Source organism: Gymnoscopelus braueri (assembly GCF_963280865.1).
Source record: "Gymnoscopelus braueri genome assembly, chromosome: 17".
NCBI lineage: Eukaryota > Metazoa > Chordata > Actinopteri > Myctophiformes > Myctophidae > Gymnoscopelus > Gymnoscopelus braueri.
Window position 1 is genome coordinate 19556591 of NC_137617.1, and position 17625 is coordinate 19574215.

The window sequence follows — 17625 nt, forward strand, 5'->3', positions numbered from 1 at the left end:
TCCCAACCTTCCTAATTCAAAAGACCTGAGGCCGCGGGCCCCCCATCTCAAAATATGTTGTTCCAGGGACCCCCCCAGAAGTAAAGATTTGAGTTACAAATGTTCAAATATATATATATATATATTCAAAGATTTGCACACATTTTCCCCGATTAAAAAAAAAGTTGCAGATCTACAAGCTCATAGCGCGCGTTACTCGGTGCCGCGCTATGAGCTTGTATATCTGCTATTTTTGAATAGCCAAAGAAATCTAAAAATGACACAGATGCGTTCCCGGTCTTAACCCATTAAGACCTGAGGCCGATTCTACAAATGCCTTCTAAATCGGTAGTTCTCACACAAAAAAATGGCAACCCTATGCTAATATCATACGAAGTGAACTGCCGAATAGAAAAGACAAAAATAATCATCCAACACACGGAAAAGTTTTGATCAAATGCTTTGAATTAACTTTTCAGTTATTCAACCATTTCCTTTTGCTCCAACTGGGAACAAAGTAAGATTGTTACTTTGTTCCCAGTTCGTTCCCAGCCTCATGTAACCATGAGGTTTACAGTAAGAAAATATTGATATATCCCAAACCTTTATAGATAAAACCTTTTAAATAAAACGTTCATACAGTACAGCACGCAGGGCATAAGCACAGATTTGTGCTCACACACTATCAGTGAATGGAGGTCCATTGATATTTAAATAGAAACCTGGGTAAATATTGTTAAATAACACATTTTGATGCGCTTGTGTGTGGATTGCAGAGAAGAACCCACGGCGCCCTCCTCTGGCCTACCTGATCACAGCAGGCTGTGAACCGCTCACCTTCACAAACATCTTCCCCCACTGGGAGAAAGACCCCAACGTCACTACACAGGTAGGACCATCCTCTCCATTTAAAATCATTATAAAGGGGAAACCCACATTTCTTCGAGGCACTACTTTATTTTCTCTGCAGTCTATATTAACCTTGTTGTTTATTGACCAGAGCTCATGCTTACTCTGCTTATTCCGATGTCACACTTGGTTAATTGGATTAACCTCTTAAACCCTATATACTTCATTGACCAAAGTCCCCCAGGGGTCTATACTTAGTCCCCTCCTTTTCTACCCTCAAGGGTCCATTTTATTATTGTATTATTTTGTTTTTACAGTGTAGACATCGATAGCTGAGGTCATGTTCATAATGGTTCCATCAATGTTTATACACATTGCACAGTTAAGCTGTTTTTGATCGAAGGGTTGTGTGTGTGTGTGTGTGTGTGCGTGTGCGTGTGTGTGCGTGTGCGTGTGCGTAGCAGGCAGAGGGCTCCAAGAACAAGGTGGTCTTGGTGAAGGAGTGTCTGTCCAGGCTGAGCAAGCTGCAGTACTCCATCGAGGAGCTGACCGGCAAGCCCCTGCCGGAGGGAGTGGACCCCCTGCGTCTGGAGGACTACCTCTCTGACGACGACTTCAAGGTAAAACAAAAGACCACCTTTTGGTTTTTACACAAGTAGACGTTTCAGGTGTGAAATGCCGTCTAAATCAGTAGTTTGCGCACTTTCACACAATTTTTCTAAAACGTTCAAAAATAGCAGATGTACAAGCTTGCAGCGCGGCACGAAGTGACGCGCTGTGAGCTTGTATATCTGCTATTTTTTAATAGCCAACGCAAAAATCCAAAATCACACAGATGCTTTCCCTGTTTTAATGGGTTAAAGCTAATGGTTTGCGCTGAGACGAAGCCGTTTTAAGCTCCCACATTTGTATAGTGTGACAATAAGTCATCACATTCAGGGGAGATATTGCACTATGAGCTTCAGACATTACTACTTGTCAACCACTAGGTGTCGTACCGGACATCATGGTCTAACTAAGTAGGAAGACCACCTGCAACCACTGTAGATATGCTAGTTATATTGTATTAACATACTCTACCGTACAGATTGGTTAAAATAACGTTTTATTCATTAAAAACGTGAATACGTGCCAGATTGCACCTTTGATCCACCAAAGGCCCACAAAATGCTGCTTCATAACAATGGTGGGGCCAGCCATGACGCTTATTGTCTTCTTGATTTAATGTGTTGCAGAAACTTCTTGAGATGAGTCGAGTGGAGTTCAACGCTCTGCCAAACTGGAAACAGAAGAACTTGAAGAAAAGCAAGGAACTGTTTTAAACGTGTCTTTTTGTACACAAACCAAAAAAGGAGAACTTAAAGGGCCTAACTTTAACTTGTTGTTTTTCTTAGTTTTTCTAGTTCTTGTTTTTATCCCAAGGAAAGTTATGGATTTTTTTCCTCATCTTGTAAAGAAACAAGGGAAAAAAAACAATGTACATTTGGGTTACATTAAGTTCTATAGCATTTAAATGCCATACTGTAGCCAACCATTATGTGCAATTGTCAACTTTTGGCAGCAACATTTTTCTAATATAGTTATATAACTATATTTACCCCCACATTATAAATATGTAATATACTATAAATGTAATTTCTGTTATGTTTACCTTTGTGGGAAAGTGTTTTTATGTGTAAAAATGTCCATGCTTTTATTGATCAACTAAAAAGGGGAGTTATTCAAACACTATGCAGATGACGCCAATGTCGAAATCCCACTTTGGACTGTTGTTGGACCCATAAGGGTCCGTTTGGTTACAAATGGATATATTAACACCTTTAGTGTGTAATAATAATGATGATAATGATAATAATGTATTTGTATAGCACCTTTCATACAAAACATGCATCTCAATATGCTTTACATTAAAGAGATTTTAAAATTTTGAACAGACTTTCAAGGACTCAAACTAATAAAACATGTATTAGAGGAAGAAAACAAGACAAACTTAAAAAAGGAAACGGCTAAAGGTCCATCTGTAAAGCCTATGACAAGGTACAAGGAGTGATCTGTTAAGAAGTTGGCTGAGAGGCTGTTTTGCTATACACATAATACCGTACAATGTTGAAGAAAATAATTGTTTGCAGTACTATTGAAGCATACTGTAATCTACCGGGGTGAATGCATGAAAAGGGATGTCTATAATGACTTGCATCATTGTATAGCCTAGCCTCGCTCTCTCACAACTACAAGTGAAACTTTCAACAATCTTTTGTGAGAAGAAAGCTTTCACTGGACTGTTTTATAATTTTTTGTAATCAGATCATGAGAATCCATAACTAAACACGCAACCCTTTTTGTTTAAAGGGTGAGACAAATTCACTGTGTTAAAGTGCAGAAAATGGTCAAGATGTGTTGTTAGCCCCATGCAGTATTAATTTTGCAAAGACTTTTGTAAATACAAACAAAAGAAACGGTTTAGAATTGAGTGTCCTCTCTGTCCTTGTAACAGACCCTTTATTTTTCCTTAATAAGGCAGTGGTTCTCAAACATTTTCATGTCAAGGACCCGAATAATTTATATGTATTTGGCCACAGACCCCCATCTCAAAAGGAGTTGTGCCATGGACCCCCAGAAGAGAAGATTTGTGTTAAAAAATATATAATTTTTCTCAAAAATGGCAGATCTACAAGCTCACAGCCCGTCAACTCACATGCTATGAGCAGCTATTTTTGAACAGCCAAAGTATAAAATATGGTTAAAGTGGTTGAAATTATTGTGATATAATTAACTAATTTAGCTGGGGACCCCCTAGAACCCTTCCAAGGACCCCTGGATGTCCCCGGACCCCCACTTTGAGAACCACCGGCATAAAGAATGAATTTGTAATTGCCTGTGTGCCATTGATGGCAACCGTCTATAAAGCCTCATTTATTTCTCCGTACAGCTGTGTCACTCGCTGAAAGTAACTGATTTTCGGCAAGTGACAGATCGTATGACGAAGTATCAGGCTTAAGACTGGTTGACTGGGACCAAACTAACCTCGTCGTGTGTGTGTGTGTGTGTGCGTGTGTGCGACTGTGCGTGCGGAATGTGTACATTTTCAATTATGTGTGTGGTATAAGCTGCCTTTAACCACAGCTCAAAGCCCAGTTGTGTAGTGCAAAACCTGTGCTCTGTGGATTATGTTACTCTATGAAACATTTTGTAAATTAAAATGTTATCTATCTGCTTTGTATAAAATTCTCCGTAGGACTACAGTATGGCTGCATGATGGTGACAAAACATCACATTGCATGTTTCTTTTCTAATATATGAGATGTGAGCAATGACAATGTTGAGAGCATTTTTATTTATGTGTTATATTTAATCTACTCGGTAGATGTGGCATCATGAGCAGCGTTGCGGGCTGCTTTTATTTTGGCTTGTTTAGGCTTCTTTAAGTGTAGTTGCTTATTTGGGCTTGCTTCCTAATGTCAGTGGTTCTCAAACATGTGGGGGTCCTTGACATTTTCATGTCAAGGACCCTCAAATTAATATGTAATTGTCCGTGCTGAAAACCGTGCTTTTGAGCCAGGAACCACCGTACTAGATTTGTATAGTTAAAATGTTTAAAAAATATTAAACTTTTTTTCCCCCAAGATGTTTTTGAAAATAGCAGATCTACAAGCTCACAACGCGTCGCCAGCTTCTATCTATCTTCTATCTTCGATGTGTATAGGTTTAAAGTGCTTATGTGTTAGTCGCTTCTTTTGAGCTTGTTTTCGTAGATCTGGTTGCTTATTTCTCTCGCAAAATCTTCTTACATTCAAAGCATCATCTCATGATTCATGAGATGATGCTTTGAATGTAAGAAGACATTCTATGGACAGCACCAAAGCACTTTTCTTTTTGGAGCTGTGTCTGGAAAAACATTTTCCTCAAGTGCTGTTGTAAATGTCAGTGTGATAAGCATGACAGCGATTACTTACTATAAATATATTGTGTTGATTATTATACTAACTCAAGTGGATGACAGAGTGCACACCACAACTATAACCACAACATCAAGTGTGGATTCTCTCGTAATTATTGTTATAGTTGTCGTGCTTGGTGTGGACAGCCTTTTTAGCATTGGCCCCCAGCCCTGAGTCCCTAAAACCTCAAATTCAATAAAGGTCTGGAGAAATTAAGAAAGATATTGAAAAAGATAAATGCACCCTGCACCAATGATTCTTCCCTCGCACCCCCAAAAATACTGTTTTCATAATGTTGACATATGTTGTCATATATGCTGGTGTGGTGTGAACACAAATGCAGAACAGCAGGCAGGTGAGAACACCCAAGAGTGGGTGTTTTAACCACATAGACCCTCTGTCTATACCTACTAGTAAAACCAACCAGAGTCGCACTGTACTTGGTGAAACCAAAAATAGCAAACAAAAACATTGCAATGCGATGCATTGTGTGCTTGTAGATCTGCTATTTTTGTCAAATGTTCCCCCCAAATAGGGATGCTATAGGGCCTCAAGTGGTTAATAAAAACGGGTGAAGCTGGAAACAAAGGCAAGAACTCTCAAACATAAACTAACACAATGCAACACAAGACAATGACCCAACAAGGACTGACTGGGGAAACAACATAGGCCTGCACATGAGGGGTGATATCAAATGAGATACAGCTGGGAAAGACATGAACATGGAACTATAACTACAACATGGAGCATAATACATAGAAGTACAAGAACTAGACAAGGCAGTAAATGAGCTAATTCTGTGACTGTACTATACTGGTAGCTGCTGTAAATGCGGCAATACAATGTGTCATGTCCGCCTGTAACCAATAGGGTGTACTGTCTGTCCAATTTTGACATTTATTAACACAGTTACCCCCAATCCTCCTCAATAATGTGGTACAAACGAACAGATGGAGTGTGAAACCGAATCGTAAAAAGTAATACTCTTGAGAGAGCAGCCCAGCATTCCAGTTAACTCCTTTATCCGTTCATAGCCAGCATACTGTAGAACTTGGAAATGTCTGTGACATTGTGTGAATTTATGAATATTGCCTCGCTCGCCTTGACTCATATCATACATAGTAATAGCTGTATTTGAATAACACCTGCTCAGCCAGGAGACTGCCCATAGGTCCATCATGTGCCAAGGCCCACTGATATTCATTCTATCCGATGCTTTCTCTTCTCTCTTCTCTCTGTCTCTCTCTCTTCTTCACACGCGCACACACACACACACACACACACACACACACACACACACACACACACACACACACACACACAGAGACACACACACACACACACACACACACACACACACACACACACAGGCCGGCACTAGTCTGTCACAGACATATAGCCTGAATGAACAATTTTGTGCTTGCCCACAGGCACAGATTGATGAAACTAACACACTCAGGACTTTTTTTATGGCCGGATAGCCTGTTCCTAGGTCCCACGGCCAATTAATGTGCTGTCCACGTAAGCCCTGCATGTGATTCCTAGCTCAGGACCTGAGCTGGCTAGAAGAGAGGCATGATCACTACTCTCTTTCCTCTCTTGTAGGGCTGGAGTTCTTGCGTGTGCTGTCCCTCTCCGGTGTGCTATCTTAATAGAACAAAAAGGCTTTCAAATAATCTTTAAAAACAAGACGCCCTGCTAGCAGCCCATATAATAGAGACTGTGCTGCCTTTTGACCTAAGGGTGATGTGAGTGAAAGCCCATGGAGTCACCAGCATCAGTATGGTTCATCGTGTCATCTCAGAATGAGATAATGACATAGCCTACAGTATATATTGTGTGCAAAATTTATATTCTGGCCTGAGGGTGACCCCGCATGGGCTCAATTAAATAGTTATGGGTTCATCTTCTGGGGAGCATGAAGACACGTCGAGTTTCATGGCAATCCATTTATGAAATATCATTTCATTTGGAAAATTTGGCCTGGAGGCAGTGAAGGCACTAGAGGAAAGATCATGGGACCTGAAGGTGCACAGCAAATTCCATAGCAATCCAACCAGTAGTGTAGGCACTAGGCAGTGGTTCTCAACCTTTTCAGGTCGTGACCCCCCCAAAATAATCATATTTGAACTGGGGAGTGGGGACCCCCTACCCATAAGCACTTGAATTATAAGAACTGAGGCATTCAATTTAGTTTGACTCAGTTCCACCGATAAATAGTGAAACTAGCAGATCTACAAGCTCACAATGCATCGCGTTGCAGGCCGTTGTGAGCTTGTAGATCAGCTATTCTCCAAATGTTTGCCTGTTTCTTATATTATTTGACAATTCGGCCACTGTTTGACCGTTTTTTTTGTATTGGTTTGTTGATTACTTTTTATGCAGTAATGGTCTTTTTCTTTTTTTTATTCTTTTGAGGTATTAAAAAGGTCTTAAAAGTCCATAAACTGTCACTTGACTGTCATCTGGGGACCCCCCTGTGAGTCCCGACCCACAGGTTGAGAACCACCGGTGTATGGCTATCAGAAATCTTGTTTGGGACCAAACAAGATATCTATCCTCACAGGGCTGACATACCATCCTTATCCCCGCTGCTAGCTGTGTTTAAAAAGATAAATAAATAAATCACATACTCTGACAAACACAGGCGACGCCGATGCCATCTCCTCGGCAGATGGCGAGAAGCGGCTGGTTCGTTTATTTATTATCAAGCTCATCCTGGAGGATTAATCACCTGCATCACTCTGCCTTCTGGCTCAGGTGTCACATTGGCCCACTACACAGCCGACACGCAGCCCAACAATGAAGCTGCTAATACAGGCCAGATTAGACTGAGTAATAATAGGATGACTCTGAGGTTATGGCGGGGTGTAGCAGAGCGGGGAATAAGGGAGATGGGGATTTTGTTTTTTTCCCCCCCAAGCTTTGATCTTTGATTCCATTTCGCTATAAAATATTCTGGCGTATCTCTAATTATTCTGCATTCATGGAAAGCTAGATTACCAAAAATAAACTTGAAAAGAATTCTGCAGCTGCCGTGATTCTGTCTATTTTATGTGTATTATGTTCCCTGTTTAGTTTTCTTGGTTCTATGTTCCTGTTTGCTCCAGCTGCATCTTGTTTGTAATCACCCCTCATGTGTATATTTGTGTTCCCCCAGTCAGTCCTTGTTGCATCCTTGTCGTGTGTTGCTGTTAGAGAGCTGTCTTTGTTTTATACCGTATATAGGTTTTTGTTTTTTGTTCGTTTTTTTGAAGTATGGCACAACACACATAAAAAAAAACAGTGTCAGCTTGACTGGGAACATAACACAATGGTGATAATTAAAAAAACAAGGAACTGAGCATCTCAAAGAACAAAGAAGCCATTCTTTCCTTTTTTAAGATTTCAGATTTTTCAGACACAAACAAAACAAAACATAGCCTCGCTCCCAACCATCCACCCACTCTCTCTCTCTCACAAGTGAGAAATGTCTTTGTTAGCTCTTAGCTGTGTCGGCCACATTAAAACGTTCAGTCTTGGGTTTTTGATCACTACCCCACTCCCTGTGCTGCACTTGGTGTTTTCACCACATCAGCACGTGACACTGATCCAACCAGATTGGACCCAGCAGACAGCTACCCAACCTGCCTTCTCCTAGTGAGTCTCAGGGGTGGTGAGTGGATGACATTATCTCCACCAGGCCGAAAGGCTTCGAGGCAGTGATTATGTTTTCGCCCCTGTCCGTGTGTCTGTGTGTCTGTGTGCATGGTTGCCTATGATTTACTTCCAACGCTTACGGGAGGGTCCCACCTTTTTTACAAACATTGGCTTAAAAAACTGAATGGAGCATCCAAACTACCCCAAATCACACATTGATGGGCCTCAACATCAACGCAACACAGAGCTAGAAACAATTTCACTTACACCCATAGGTGGCACAACAAATGCTACAAATGTTACTCATCATGACTCTGAGGAAGATGTACTTCACATCGAAACCGAAACGTCAGTCATCCTTGTTACTAGCACCTTTATTATTAATTAAAACAGTCCTAAATGTCCAAGGTGGTGAGTGCCTCTCCTTCACTGCTGGAGGGGTGGCAGTGGCTCAGGGGTAGAGCGGCCGGGTAAAGTGAACTGGAAACCGCAAGGTCCCCAGTTCGATCCCGGGCTGGGGGGCTCCCCCAGAGTTAGTGTCGAAGTGTCCTTGAGCAAGACACTGAATCCCTAATTGCTCCCGATGAGCAGGTTGGTGCCTTGCATGGTTTCCTCCGCCATATGTGTGTGAATAGGTGAATGTAATGCACAATCTATGTAAAGCACTTTGGATAAAAGCGCTATATAAATGCACCATTTACCATTTACTGTACAGTTGTTGACAAATGTTACTGTTTGTTCCAGAAACATGATCCCCCCCCCCCCCCACACACACACACACACACACACCAAATTAGGTACAATTGATCTCACGTGGCAGTGACATATATTCGATATTCCATACAGTTTGCTTTAGTAACCCCCGGTGAAACCAAGACAATTTGGTAGGGAATGTTTAAAACCGGGACATTGAGTGTTTTAGAGATATTAACCCAGCTTGAAACCGGGACGTCTGGTCACCGTACCCTTTCCTGTCCCAGCAGTGGAAGAACGCCCCAGGGTTGTTCTTTGTGTATTATATCGTCTCTGTCGGGTGGAAACCATTATGACTAAAACTGCCGCGTTTCGAGCTTGTGGATTGGCTAATTTTTATGCTTTTTGTGATACATGTAGTAAGGTCAGGTAGGGCGTTAATTGACGAAAAAACACAAAATGTTCGAATATGGACATAAGAGGTTTCGGCCCGACAGCAACGATATGTTCCCTGTTCTAGTTTCCTTTAGTTCATGTTGTGTTCCAGCTGCGTCTCGTTTGTAATCAACCACTCATGTGTATAAAACTGTTCCCAGGTCAGGTCTTGTTTTATCAGTGTGGCGTGTTTTCTGTTCGTTTGAGAGCTGTCTTTACCTCGCTGTCCTCAACACACCAGTATGTGACAATGTCAGTTTGAATATCCCACATCATTTTTGCTTCATTATTATATTTCATATGACCAGCATGTCAGTATATGCTAGTGATTCTCAAAGTGGGGTCCGGGGACTCCAGGGGTCATTGAGTTCCAGGGGGTCCCGAGCCAAAATGATTATTATGAACCAAATGGACCCGTACAGGTCTATAATTCCCAGAGTGTACAAAATGTGATGCGCCGCCGGCCAAATGGACCCTTGCGGGTCTACAATTGGTTCCATTTCTGCGGTCTCAGAGTTATAGTCGTCCGTGGTCTAAGGCTCAAATCTTGTGCGAGGGTCCTTGTCACAAAATATTTTCAGATCGGGGTCTGCAGCCAAATACATATTAATTTGAGGGTCCTAGACATAAACAAGTTTGAGAACCACTGGTCTAAGGCAGTGGTTCTCAACCTTTTCCAGATCAGGGCCCACTTCAAAATCTCGAAAGTGTTTGCATTTTCAGAGCATGTTTATTTTCAATCAATCGATTGTGTTCCAGCTTGGATCAATGGAATTAACATACAGTAGTATACGTTGAAAAACGAATTTTTCAAGGTTTTAAAGATTTTTTTTTTAAATTATTTGTTATAATAGCAGTAATATCTTGCCAATTATTTTGGGGCCCACTTACAATGTCCTCACAGCCCACCAGTGGGCCCCAAACCACATGTTGAGAATCACTGGTCTAGGGCAGTGGTTCCCAAACCACTGCCTTAGCTCCAGAACCCAAAAGAGAAATTGGGCCCAAACTAGTGGAAGTAGCAGATCTGCTATTATCACCACTTAAAAAGCTTTTCTTATTGATTTTCTATCTATGAAAAGGTTTTGAAAAGGTTGTTCGTACATACCCTCCATTGTATCCCATCCTCCTTCTAATGCCATTCTTTCACTGTGAGATGTCCTAATGACGTCTGCTTGACGAACACGCTTAGAAAACAAGGACGAGTGAGTCACTAAAATGTCTATACACAACAATACCACAGTAACCGTCTCAGTCAATAAGAACATAAAGAAATGCTTGTTTTTATGCTCTATGAGTGAAATACAAGGCCTTGGGAAGAAAAAAATCAAATAATCATTGTTCGCTGTGCAGCAGACAACATTGATTCAAAACAATCCGTCACTGACCTTGAGTGTGTTTGTGTGTGTGTGTGTGTGTGTGTGTGTGTGTGTGTGTGTGGGGGGGGGGACATTAGACACAAGCCAGTGTGGGGGGAGAGAGAGAAGTGGGTACAATCAGCAGTGATAATGTTTTTAATCATTGTTGGTATCTGGCTCCTCTCCCAACAGAGTGAGATCTGCATGCTGCATCTCTACGCTAACTTGGCACAGGATTCAATCCTGCAGCTCGGCGCGGCTCATTTGTGCTCCCCACTCTTCCCTCAGAGCCAGGATTAGCTTCCTATTTGCTCTATTACCATGTTGGAAGGTATGTATTGATTGCTCCCTTCATTAAGATCTATATCGGGCACACAGCAAAAGGCTTTCCCTGCTTACTTTTCTGGCAGTCGGAGATGAATGATTCATCCTTAATGAATTTTTCTGTTTGTGCCTAATTGTTCTGGGAATTACACTAAAGGGCTGTCCACACCCGGAATTACAAAGAGAGTAGCCTGTTAGCAATGTGCACTGCAGGAGAGGCAAGAAACCCAAGAGGGCTCATATGAAGACTTCCCCTAATAAAAGAAAAAAGAAAAAGACAAATAACTGTTTGTCATTATGAAAACAGAACAAGAGACAAAAAAGTTTAGTTATAAAAATAAAAAAAAGACAATAATTGGGAATTGAAAATTGGCTCTGCAAGCCTAATTATTGTTTTAATAAGATGCTTTTTATAGGACCATTTCACCCATTTTCAACCGTATCTTCATATAACTGGTCCTTACTCATTATAAGATGGCACGATTCCCATCTACTCACTCTGCATCTCATTGATGTGCTATGGATGGCTATGGACAGTTCAGAACCTGCCTAGTGCCTACCAATGACATAATTGATGGAGAAGACACGCTAATTGAAACTACAGCCTTTCTGTTCCTGGAAAGTTAACATGCTGACATAGAAGCCATTGTTCTTGCATTAATAAAAGATACCAAAAAAGTTTGAATTCTTGTTTGAAATGACATAGCCTGCCTATCGATAGGCTACAGATGATGGTGGGCAGGCAGGTTTCCAAACTGTCCACAGCCCTCCTCTGAGACACAGAGTGAGTATGGTGCCATCTTATAATGAGCATCAGTGAGGACCAATTATATTAAGATAGGTTGAAAATCGGTGCAGAGACATACAGAAAAATACAATCAATTATGCAATTTAAACGTGATCGAGCAGCAAGTATTTGTTTTTGATTAAAATAGTCTCCTTTGTAATGTAGATCATGTTTCTTAGTCTTAGTCTTAGTCTTAGTGGTTAAAAAACAGTTGATGCTCCTGTTTTTGAGGTAAAATCCTGGCACGCATCGATCGTATACTGAGGTGAAGGGGCTTAGCTGTCAGCTAGCAGCCAGCTGCAACAGCAAGCATTTGTTTTGTTTGATAACTTCAGATCAGCGGGGACTGTATCTCTAGGCAACAGATGGTGACAATTTGGCCATTTAGCTACAGCAAAACAAACACCTTCAAACAAAGACACTTACACTCACACACACACACACACACACACACACACACACACACACACACACACACACACACACACACACACACACACACACACACACACACACACACACACACACACGTGCACAAACACACCGCATGCATATTTACACACCTCACTAAGTTGCTAAAACATCACTAACACAACACAGAAAGAACTTCATCCACTAAACCAGTCATTCCCAACCTGTGGGTCGGGGCCCACTGGTGGGCCGCAAGGGTATTCTAATTGGGCCCCCAAATAATTGGCACACGCGCGCACGCTCGCACACACACACACACACACACACACACACACACACACACACACACACACACACACACACACACACACACACACACACACACACACACACACACACACACACACACACACACACTTGTATTACCATACTTGTGAGGATATCAATATCTTTGGAGTGCAATTTTAACGAATGCCATTTTTATTTCATTTTCTTGTCATTTTTAACCCTAACACTAAAGCCGAAAATAGCGTATCAAGTTGTGAGCTTGTATAAATCAGGCAAAACTTCAACCATAACCCCTATATACCTAACCTCTAAATGCCTAATCTTAAACCTAACTCCAATGTGATTTTTCGTAATTGTAACCCTTAACCAAAAAACAACACACACACACACACACACACACACGCGCGCGCACACACACACACACACACACACACACACACACACACACACACACACACACACACACACACACACACACACACACACACACACACACACACACCCCTTATATCCCCCCCTCCCCCGTGACATAGACAGGTGCCACAGCATGCATACACAAACAGCCCCGGGCGTACCTCTCCGCTGTGACAAAAGCCTGTCTGTATTGACCATGACATCAGCCCTCCTTTCCGGGGGGATGAGAGGGGAACTGAGGCTGACAGGGCTGATTGAGAGACCTCTCCTCCTCTCTGGTACCACCGGCCTACCAGCCGGTTTATCATCCCCCTAGTTATTCTGTCCGTCCGTCAGGCAGGGGAGTGAAAGTAATTTAGGCCAGGCCTTGACCACATCGAGTCACAATGAAGGATTTTTTGGAGGAAATGGGAGGGAGGAGAGAGGGAGAGAGAGAGACACAGAGAGAGAGAAAGAGAGAGAGATGATAAAACGCATTGATGTAAAGAAGAGAGAGAGAGCTCTTTAAGATTGATTGCGGGTGAATTATCACAACGGAGCGTTTATTTGACCTCGTCTTCATCAAACTCCTTCTCTTTGGATGACAGATGACTGCTGATGCAGCTGAAGGTCGTTAGTCGTGTGGCTCTATAGTTGAACTGCTGGATAATCATGATGCTAGAGGTGCTGCAGTTCAGTGGTTCTCAAAGTGAGGTCCGGGGAGCCCCAGGGGTCCTTGAGGGAGTTCCAGGTGGTCCCCAGAAACATTTGTTAATACAGTACAACCAGTCTAACCACATTAACCCTATTCTATTCAAAATTAGCCAATTTGCCAGCTTGTAGATCTGCTTTTTTTAGGAGAATTTTGAAAAATAAAAATATAATATTTTTATTTTATTTTTTACACAAATCTTCTCTTATGGGGGTCCCTGGAACAAAATGTTTCCAGTTGGGGGTCCGCGGCCAAATGCATATTCATTTGGGGGTCCTTGTCATGAAAACGTTTGAGAACCACTGCTGTGGTTGGACTGAGTTTGAACCTTTCGTTCCTCTTTGTGACAAGAAAAGCCACAAGATATCATTCTGGAACAGGGATGGATTTGTCTCATCTTTCACAATGAGACGTGTGGGCTGATGCGCTGGGAAAGTGGGGTTTGAAATCCTTTTACAATATTACATTTCTGGTAAACAAAAGGCCAAAAATACCAGTAACATGGTAAGACCTTCACGCTTCACCCATGAAACCCGGGAAGGGAGTAGTACAGTACAAGCTCAGTGTGAAGCATGCAGTCATTTCTTCATCAGGATAACACCAAGCCATTATATATCTCAAGGATTAATTGCATTCAAGGAGTTTATTGAAACTCAATGAGTAATTGCACACACATCTACTATGATAATGAATTACTGAAACCATTTTTCCTCTGCGCTAATCTACACTGTAATTTCTCAATTTCCTCCCCTTACTCGAAGGCTAATTGCTGTTGGTTTACATTAAAAGCTAATGTTTCTCGGTGGTGGCTTGGTTTTGTTGAGCTGTGGTGTCGTTTGCCAGACACAGTATTTGCTTAATTTTCTTGCTTTTAAATTAATGTTTCTCATGTGAATTCTTGTCAAGAGGATATAGCAAGTTGTGTTATAAAGTTCTACCATGAGACAAGGAGGACAGGACAATATATTGTTGAAGGACAATAATAGATTGTTGTTTACTATATTATGCAATTTGCTAAACAAAATAATACAGGTGTGTCTTGACATTTTGACAGTTGCTACTGTAATAATCACTTGTATTGAGCTCTTTAAACAGTGAGCTTCATACATTTAATTATATGTTCAGTAGTCTACTATTTTTGGCCACTGTTCCACCAGAATGTGGATACAGTGCTTTCTTGCACATGTGGCACCATATCAGAGTGTCAAACGTATTGTTATTTCTCATCCAAAGTCACTTGATGGCTGCCAGGAGTATGTATGGTACTTGAATAGAATGCAAGCAGATCTGAGCCTGTATTGTCCCTGACTGCATTGTTTAAACAGACTGGCAAGCACCAACGTGGTGGCAACCTAAATCCCAGAGAGAGCACTGTAAAAACCATCAGTGTTAATTTAACCCTGGGGGTGTACAAATTGAACCAAATGGACCTATTTGTACACTCTAAGATTTAAATCAACCCTGAGGATTTGTGCTGTGAGCCATCCACGTAGCTGATGCATTTATGTTTAAGGCATTTATCATCAGTTAAATGTAAACGAGAGTGACTTTCAATTAGCTGGATTTGTGTACACCGTCAATGCCAGAGCCTCTTGAAAACTGATGTAAAATGACGAGTTAAAGAAAATTGAAGCAAGACAAATGAATGAATATTGGTTAAAAAGAAAGAAGAAAACTAGAGCTACGTGATCCAAATGTGTTCATTGGCCACTTGAACTTAATTGACTGGATTCCCAAGGGCTCTATACTAGTGTAACCCAGGTAACTAGCCAGGTAACCAAGGTAACCAGACAATCAGCCTGTCAATCATTCAATCAGTCAGATCAGTATAAATGTCTGGTTACCTGGTGTCACTTCCTGCCGCTCCCTCCTGAGTGTTTGTTTGCAGCATGGTGTGCTGCTGCTGTGCTGTTTACGTCTATGCTCTATGCTCTATGCTCTATGCTTCATACTCAACGTTGAGTCAAAGTAATATGGTTCATTGTCAATGTTTTGGTTCGGTTGGTTATGGTAAAATGTGGTCTGCCAAATGTTATCTGCCATTTGGAATGCATCTGCCTTGGATCATGATAAACATGCTAGTGGAGCTAGCATTTACAAAAATGGCAGATCGACAAGGCTGGAATTGCCTTGTCTTGAGAATATTTTGAGTTTGGTTTTGATGAAGTGTTTTATGACTTTGTTTGACTATGTTTTGAAATATATTTTATTGTATTTTATTTTATGAGAATTTATTATTTAATGAAATAATGACTATCATCTATTATTTAATGGAAATCATGAAATAATTTGTTGAAACCTGAATCATGTTGTACAACTATAGATGGCTAATTGAATTTATAGCTAATTGAATTTATTTCACCTGGCCTTTAGGTCAGGGTTTTTTTTTATTCGGCTGGAGATCCGATCCTATTGATGGCAAGCCTCCCAACTGACCCAACTGGACCTGGAATCTGGAGCCCAATTCCCCACCTCCACTCTGTGTGGTAGGAACACGGTAGGAACGGTTCCATTCCCCTTGTATTCTCTCCCAAAGGAGAAACCCCCTGAAAGATCCACTGACACTCTGAACTTTACTTTCAGACCTTAAAGGACCCCCATTTTTTTTCCTTATACATGCAATTGATGTTCTTTCTGTATGTTGAACCATACTGTTCTAATACATCTTTAAGTTGAACCTTTGTCTCATTCTTTGGGTTTCGCACACATTGAGCTCTCAACCGAACCTAGTATAAAGCAGTCAATTTATCCATTCTATACTAGAAGCTATTATCCTTGCACAACTGGTTAGGGTTAGGGTTAGCCCCCTTCTATTTTTGCTCTACACTAAATATATTTTTTGCTAAATGTAAGCCCCAAAATCGGGATTCTAGGGTTCAAGTGCTTAGCTAAATATGAGAAAATGATCAAGTGTTTCTACTGAGCGTAGGGACATCCGGTCAAACGATCCTAAATGGCTAATACGAGTGAGATTCTTTCTTACTGCTTGATAACAACAGGATTTCTTTCTTGAGTTGAGATACATATTTGTTTTTACCAAGCTGTTAAATGTGGAGCTTATTAGATGGGATTAGTTGTTTTGCCACGCTATCAGCGGGTCTGTAAGGTCGGTCGATAGGTAGGTTGGTCAATCTCGTACGGATTGCTATGAAACGTGTTAAGTGCACCCAAGCTATTTGGGGGACCCAATGACCGTTCCCATGGCATTATCCTCAGGCCAAAATATCAACTTGGCACATAAGATATCTCATAATGTAATTGGCAGATTGCAAGATGAACCCCACTTTTAAAATGATGGTACTTTTATTTATTTCACTTTAAATCTTATGCCATTGATTTGAATCCATCAGTGAAAATACAATACCCCCCAACACATTTAGCACAATAGTACATTTCCATTTTATTGCATTTACTTTTTTATTTCTTTTAAGCCCCATGAGTGAGAATGTGGGGCTCTGAGTATGCCGATTTGGGTCTGTTCAATCCACTTTGACCTGACCTGGTGTAAGGAGCAGCATAGCCTGTACGGGCCACTAGTGGACTTTTACGTCTTGTTTCAATTTATTTGAGGAATGCTAAATGTTTTGCACGGCGTTACTTTCACTATATTTAAACACTATTCTAGCTGGTGTGGAACAGCATTAAAAACCCTCTGTCTATTGAGCGGTGACTTGTGTATAGACAGTGAGACATGTTATGGTTTCATCATCTGCATACAATATAAATGTGTCTTTGCATCAGCAAAATATGCCCTTGCTTATTTACATAAATATCTAATGATAGCACTACAAATATGAAAGCAAGCCATTCTCTTGTGAC

General features: G+C 41.2%; 1 protein-coding gene across 1 annotated transcript in view; it reads left to right on the forward strand.

The window, feature by feature from the left end:
• The window catches only part of LOC308105566 (supervillin-like), a 76273-nt gene extending 72203 nt beyond the window's left edge, over window positions 1-4070 (forward strand). The window contains exons 27-29 of the mRNA XM_080456385.1: window positions 756-868; window positions 1290-1448; window positions 2064-4070. Of these exons, the coding sequence (XP_080312511.1) occupies window positions 756-868; window positions 1290-1448; window positions 2064-2150 (359 nt within the window). The 3' untranslated portion in view covers window positions 2151-4070. The remainder of the gene's footprint in view (window positions 1-755; window positions 869-1289; window positions 1449-2063) is intronic.
• The last annotated feature ends 13555 nt before the right edge of the window (window positions 4071-17625 follow it).